The sequence below is a fragment of the Nerophis lumbriciformis genome, linkage group LG17 (assembly GCF_033978685.3).
Source record: "Nerophis lumbriciformis linkage group LG17, RoL_Nlum_v2.1, whole genome shotgun sequence".
Taxonomy (NCBI): domain Eukaryota; kingdom Metazoa; phylum Chordata; class Actinopteri; order Syngnathiformes; family Syngnathidae; genus Nerophis; species Nerophis lumbriciformis.
The window spans coordinates 11,270,001-11,277,621 of NC_084564.2; the positions used below are offsets into that span (position 1 = coordinate 11,270,001).

General features: G+C 37.7%; 1 protein-coding gene across 6 annotated transcripts in view; it reads right to left on the bottom strand.

Annotated features, from left to right (window-relative positions):
• The window catches only part of wdr62 (WD repeat domain 62), a 49,536-nt gene extending 43,627 nt beyond the window's left edge, over positions 1-5,909 (bottom strand). For 3 of the 6 annotated variants that reach the window (XM_072914988.1, XM_061972459.1, XM_061972458.1), the window contains exons 1-4: positions 5,671-5,908; positions 955-1,046; positions 826-888; positions 672-729 (exon numbers count right to left, since the gene is read on the bottom strand). In XM_072914988.1, coding sequence (XP_072771089.1) covers positions 672-729; positions 826-888; positions 955-1,046; positions 5,671-5,772 — 315 coding nt within the window. In that variant the 5' untranslated portion in view covers positions 5,773-5,908. Of the gene's footprint in view, positions 1-671; positions 730-825; positions 889-954; positions 1,047-5,670 lie in introns of all 6 variants that reach the window. The other 3 variants (XM_061972457.1, XM_072914989.1, XM_072914990.1) reach the window with 3 other exon arrangements.
• Between the last annotated feature and the right edge of the window lie 1,712 nt (positions 5,910-7,621).

Here is a 7,621-nt window from a genome sequence, read left to right on the forward strand (position 1 = left end):
TTTTTTAATTTTATTTGAATTTACTTTGAGTTCGTTATTCTAAAAGGGTAGTATTTTAAGCGTACGTACACCAGGTATGGTAGTACAATTTTGTATTATGTCTTACTTTTTATTGTACCGGTAGTTGTTTTTATATTATACTTTTTTATAAAAGCAAATAAAACATAACACAAACAGTTCTTGGTGACCCAAAAAGGGCTCACTCAAAAAAGTGTAAAAAATAAGTCATATTTTATTTAATGATTTGTAATATTAATTTATTGTTTTTACTTTCAATGCAGGAATCTTTAGATCAACTTTCAGATTCTAAGTTATCATGTTTATGTTTTAAACCCTTTTTATCAAAGAAAACCTTGTTTTTTTATTAGGGAAATACACAAAATATGCAATATTTTCCCCAAAAAATATTTCAGAGTGGAATATATGTGATTTAATTGGTGCCTTGTATTGGTCAACATTGTTTTTATTATTATTATTTGAGTAATGACTGTTTAAAAGAAAGAAAAAAAATAGCCTGCATTGCAGCTTTATGTTATAAGTGTCAACATTATTTCTCTTTACATCACTCCTGTGTGCTCTTGTATTCCACTTATGGGTTTTTTAATAGTATTTTAAGACAAATAGCTGCGTGCCACACTTTGGACACCCTTGGGTTAGCATCATGGTGGTACCTCGCCAGTGACCAGGTGTTTGCCATCATGAGAGAAGGCCAGCGCACTGAAGGGCTTTCTGGGAAAAAAAAAACATCATTAAAGAAATCCTTCACGCACTCAAGAAACAAGCAAGTAGCCAGTGTTCAAGACAAACAGCAAAGCAAAGACAAACCTGGACGTGTTGATGATGTGTCGTTGCTTGTTGGTCTGCGGGTGGAGCAACACGACCACGCACCTGACGCACAATGGACACGATTAAGTCTTTTTGGGGCCTTCAAATGTGATCGGGAGCAGAGCTTACCCTGCAGGGTATGCAACGAGCCCAGAGTTGGGGTCCGAGGTCAGTCCACTGCTGCTGACTGTGCTGATCCCAAGCACTTTCTCAAGGCGCACCTGAAAAACACAACAAACATCAAGTCTTGAGTTGCCGCCTTGTCCTATATAGGTACATAAACCTATCCCGATCTCAGGACATGACGGAAGAATACAGTACATAGTCGCGCATATCTACTCTGAGGAAGGATGTCCGGGTCCAAGCTGCTTGATCAGGGATAAAGGTGGTCTCTTGAACATGTTTTTTGCTTACATTTAATCATTTAATGACTGTATTTTATATATACCGTATTTTTTGGACTATAAGTCGCAGTTTTTTTCATAGTTTGGCCGGGCTCCAGTGCGATTTATATATGTTTTTTCCTTCTTTATTATGCATTTTCGGCAGGTGCGACTTATACTCCGAAAAATATGGTATATCCTTCATGCGTTCTGCGTACAGAGTGACTGACTGAAGTGTTAATTTAGGACGTACATTAAAAATCGACTTAGGGTCATAGGAACTGAACTGTTTGTAAACCGAGGACCCCCTGTAGTGTAGACAGATATATAGATGGGTGGATATATAGCTAGTAGGGATGTGCGTGGACCAATACTGAGATAGACACGGTCGATACCAGATCTTTATGCTCCAATATCGACTCTCAAATCAAAATATCGATACCTTTGATACTTGATTTGAGATAACGTATATCATTACCAGGAATACAGTGTAACCGAGTTTCCATTTTTTGATGCAAAATTTGCAGATTTTTATTTATTTTTTAACAAACACTACTGCTTTTTAACGGGAAAATACTGGCAGCTTAGTCACCAGAATGTTACTGTAAATTGTTTTTTTTTTACAACATATTACTGTAAAAGGAAAAACACTCACTCCAGACTGCCCAAACAGGAGCCCACTCTGAGATCGACTTTTTTTTTTAATTCATTCTCCCCCAGTGTCTACCTTTTTCCCACCTTTTACGGGTGTTCTGTAATCCTGTACAATGTTTGTCTAATCTTGAACGGGTTTATGGTGAAAATGCCTTTTTGTTGTACTCGTGCAATGACAATAAAGAGCATACCATTCCGTAACAGTAACACTGTTTTTGTTTTTTAATCTGGCAACTGAGCTGCCATTCTTTTACCGTAAAAAACTGCAGTACTGTTTTTACATTTACAGTAACACACTACAAAAACAACAATCGTATATTTTACGGTAAAAAAAAAACAGCAGCTCAGTCAACGGAATTTAACAGTAAAACAGTTGTAGGGTTTTTTGGAAAAACTGTTTTTTTTAAATAAAAATGCGTAAAAAAAAAAAAAAAAAATCCCAGTCCACAAGCATCCTCATTCACAACACGTTCTCTTAGATTTCCATGTTATGATACATGTTCACATTATTGATTGACTGTATCTAAAAAAGATAAAAATATATTTTTATTTAAATGAAGATATGAAATAATCCTAAATGAAATACAATGACTTGGTTTATATTATTGTATATACTAGGTCAGGGGTCGGCAACCCGCGGCTATAGAGCCGCATGCGGCTCTTTAGCGCCGCCCTAGTGGCTCTCTGGAGCTTTTTCAAAAATGTATGAAAAATGGAAAAAGATGAGGGGAAAAAAAAATTTTTTTTGTTTTAATGTGGTTTCTGTAGGAGGACAAACATGACACAAACATCCCTAATTGTTATAAAGCACACTGTTTATATTAAACATGGTTCACTGATTCGAGTATTTGGCGAGCGCCGTTTTGTCCTACTAATTTTGGCGGTCCTTGAACTCACCGTAGTTTGTTTACATGTATAACTTTCTCCGACTTTCTAGGACGTGTTTTATGCCACTTCTTTTTCTGTCTCATTTTGTCCACCAAACTTTTAACGTTGTGCATGAATGCACAAAGGTGAGTTTTGTTGATGTTGACTTCTGTGGAGTGCTAATCAGACATATTTGGTCACTGCATGACTGCAAGCTAATCGATGCTAACATGCTATTTGTACATATTGCATCATTATGCCTCATCTTTAGGTATATTTGAGGTAATTTAGTTTCATTCAAGTCATCTCAATTTAACGTATATCTCATGACACACTATCTGTATGTAATATGGCTTTTAATTTGTTGCGGCTCCAGACAGATTTGTTTTTGTATTTTTGATCCAATATGGCTCTTTCAACATTTTGGGTTGCCGACCCCTGTACTAGGTCATAAAATCAGTGTCAGTTGAGTCAGTCCATAGATTGCCTGTAGGGATTTTTAATGTCCAGCAGATGTCAGTATTTAGTGACACAGTATCGACACAGTATCAATACAGTTTTGCAATGTGTCGAAACGCTTCATGACGCCTCATCAACCCATCACTAGTAAATAATTCAATGTATATACTCTGATGATTAACTTGTGTGATGACTGTATTATGATGATAGTATATATTTGTACCATGCATTGATTACGTGGACTCCAACTTAAACAAGTTGATAAACTTATTGGGGTGTTACCATTTAGCAGAGGTGTGGACTCGAGTCACATGACTTGGACTCGAGTCAGACTCGAGTCATGAATTTGATGACTTTAGACTTGACTTGACAAAATGTAAAAAGACTTGCAACTCGACTTAGACTTTAACATCAATGACTTGTGGCTTCACTTGGACTTGAGCCTTTTGAATTGACATGACTTGACATGACTTGCTACTTTCCCCAAAACCCAAAGATGAAAAAGTTATTCGGGAGCGCTCCGTATTTTTCATTGTGTACTTGTCTATCAGCGTTGCGTGTGTCAGCTGGTGTGCTGTCAGTACAACAGCCAATCAAATTAGATCTACTTTGTTTTCATCACACAGCATTCATCCAATCAAATTGCAGGACAACCAACGAAGAAGACATGTCCAAACCACACGCCAGTGAACAAAAAATGATACCTAAAACAATTTTGTTTGGGTATAAAAATTACGAGGTGGTCAACACAAAACGGTTTGCAGCATGCAACACATTCGGTTCGAAAATTACTGATGGAGAGGCAACAACTTCCAACTTCGTCCGGCATTTGAAGTTGCACAAAGAAGGGTAAGTTTTGAATGTAAGATAACGTTTATTGGCTAAGTAACGTGACTTTTATTTGCTGTGTAGTTAAATCAGTGAGACTGTAAACTCACTGCTAACGTTATAACGTTATTGCAAACACGGGAATCTGTTGCAGTTCACTACCTTATTCATACTTTTTGTTCAGTGATTTTTTTAAGCAGGGTTACGTTAGTCAATATATCACACGTAACGTTAGACGGCGGTCAGCAGCACCGCGTATTTTAGCCACCTAAAAAAAAGACAAAAATAGTAATATAAAGGTCAGTTAAAATGTATACTATATTATGAATATGTGTACCGTTTTAGCTAGCTTTCTGACATACTGTTGGTTGTTTACCTCAGTGGTCCCCAACCACCGGGCCGCGGCCCGGTACTGGTCCGTGGATCGATTGGTATCGGGCCGCACAAGAAATATTTTTTATTTTTTTTTAAATTAAATCAACATAAAAAACACAAGATACACTTACAAGTAGTGCACCAACCCAAAACAACTCTCTCCCCCCTTTTGTTCTGGGCATTGAACATGAAGACTCTTCCTTCACTGTTCCGAGTGGCCATGAGAGTCTTGGCAGTGCCTGCCTCCAGTGCTCCAGTGGAGCGAGTTTTCAGCCATGGTGGCATCATACTACGCCCCCATCGTGCACAAATGACTGACAGACTCTTGGCTAATTTGGTCTTTTGCAAATGCAATGCAGCATAGGGCCCTGACATATAAAAAGTACAACTTTTTTGTTATGTTCACGTATATGTCATGTTTTTTCAATGTTAACACTTTTGTACAAATAAATACATTTGCACTTTATTTTTCAATGTGTTTGTTATGTAAAGGAATGAGTTAATGTTTAAAATGACTGGTTAATAGTCCTATTATAAAGTGCAATGTCAGCACAATTTTCTTTCCTGCAATTTAAAATGCACTTGTTTTAATAAATAAATACAGCATTTGAAAAGCATACACAATCTGTGTTAATATATTAGTCTGTGGTTAAAAGGACTTGAAAGGACTCGAAACTCAAAATGCAGGACTTAGGACTTGACTTGAGACTTTCCAGTCTTGACTTTGGACTTGACTCGGGGCTTGCCTGTCTTGACTCGGGACTTGACTCGGACTTGAGGGCAAAGACTTGAGACTTACTTGTGACTTGCAAAACAATGACTTGGTCCCACCTCTGCCATTTAGTGGTCAATTGTACGGAATAGTTACTGTACTGTGCAATCTACTAATAAAGTTTCAATCAATCAATCAAAATAGACAGATAAACATATGGGCCGATATGTAGATACATTAATAGGTAAGTAAAGAAGTAGATACACTTTTGGAATAACAATATATCGATAAATTGATGTGATCCGGGTGCTCGTTGTTATCACGTGATCAACAGGAGTTGTGACGTCATGTGTGTTTATTTTCAGGTTAGCTAGTGTTCGTAACTTCGAACTCAAAAGTTGTATCAAGTGTTGTTCACTAGTTGTCCAAAAACAAGCGGCGGGGACAAACGAGCCACAAATATATACACGTGTGTTTGAATTGTTGCGTTAGTCTGAGGCTAGCGGCTACAAAGTGCTAACTGTAAAAGGGCTAGCCGCTAGCAGCCTTAGCATAGCGCTAACCCACCCGGCTTCCGGTGGTCTTGTGTCGACTCTGTCGGCTCTTCCTCCGCGCCGCTTGTTTCCTCTTTGCGGGGTTGAGCGAACCGCTGCTGCCGCACTCAGCCATGACAGGTCTTCACACGGACGTTTGTAAAGTGACGGAGAACTCCATTAAAGTGGGTAAACGGGGCGGGGTTGACTCACAGCTGAGAGCTTGTTGGAAAACGGAAATCCGACACTTGAGTAATTCGGCGGAGATGGCGGGAATCTCGTTCAAACCGAGCCACGCCCACTTTCTGAAACACAGGCCAATCCCGAGCCACGCAACTAACCAATGGCGAGCCAACAATGATCCGAGTGGCCAATGAAATGAGGGAGATCACACAACAGCCCGCCCTTGTTACTAAAACTAAATCACTTCAAAATCTGAATTGTATCACTCAGAATTTCAAAGCTTTTTGAACAGATATACAATTCCTTTTTTTTTTTCTTTTTCTTTTTTAAAATACAACAAACAGGTGTGTCCAAAGTGCGGCCCCCGGGCCATTTGTGGCCTGTAGCCATGATTGATTGATTGAAACTTTTATTAGTAGATTGCACAGTGAAGTACATATTCCGTACAATTGACAACTAAATGGTAACACCCCAATAAGTTTTTCAACTTGTTTAGGAATTTGTGACAAAACGTCGTAATGTGACAAAACGTCGTAATGCTCCGTCAAAGTTATATTTGTCGGGGGGAAAAAAGTAATCGTATGAGAAAAAAATTGCAATTTTGCAAACAAGAAAATGTAATCGTGAGAAAAAATGTCAAGAAAAAAGTCGTAATGAAAAAATAAGCCAAAAGTTGTCAGAATAAAAAGTCGTATTCATGATACAGATATATACTATATATACTACCAGATATATACTATCATCATAATATAGTCATCACACAAGATAATCATCAGAGTATATACATTGAATTATTTACATTATTTACGATCCGGGGTGTGGGATGTGGGGAGGGGTTAGGTTTTGTTGATATCACATACTTGCCAACCTTGAGACCTCCGATTTCGGGAGGTGGGGGTGGGGGGTGGGGGGCGTGGTTGGGGGCGTGGTTAAAATATATATATATATATAAGAAATATTTGACTTTCAGTGAATTCTAGCTATGTATATATATATATATATATATATATATATATATATATATATATATATATATATATATATATATATATATACATATATATACATAAATAAAAGAAATACTTGAATTTAAGTGTTCATTTATTTACACATATAGACACACATAACACTCATCTACTCATTGTTGAGTTAAGGGTTGAATTGTCCATCCTTGTTCTATTCTCTGTCACTATTTCAGAACACACACATTATACAAATATACATTATAAAATCAATAAGAAAACGGGAGCTGTAATTTGGGAGTTTGAATTAGGATCAGAAGTTCCTATATAAACATTGCGCACTCACGTCGCCTTTTTGTATTGATTACTGCAGCTGTGCACTGGATTCATTCACAAATACAAACTACAACTCACAAACACTTTAGAGTTAGACTCCACCATCAGAATGTGTACTTAAACTTATAAAGATCACATGGATATTATTCAGTGAGTTGATTCACCAAAACTAACCTGTTATACAGGAGGAAAAAGCACACAGGACGTTTCAATTGTTCACAGACTGGTCGCGCTCATCAGAGTGACAAGACACTTCCGGTCTGCAGGTGATAGCATTCAATTGGGAAGAAATGCCCTACTGCCCCCTACTGACCAATGTGAATACTGATAAATGTGTAATGACAGCTCCAAAAACGAATTCAAACCATCCATCCATCCATCCATTTTCTACCGCTTATTCCCTTCGGGGTCGCGGGGGGACGAATTCAAACCACAAAATAAAATAAATAAATCAACACAAAAATGTGACACATTATGGGTGGGTCACATATGCATGTACAGTAG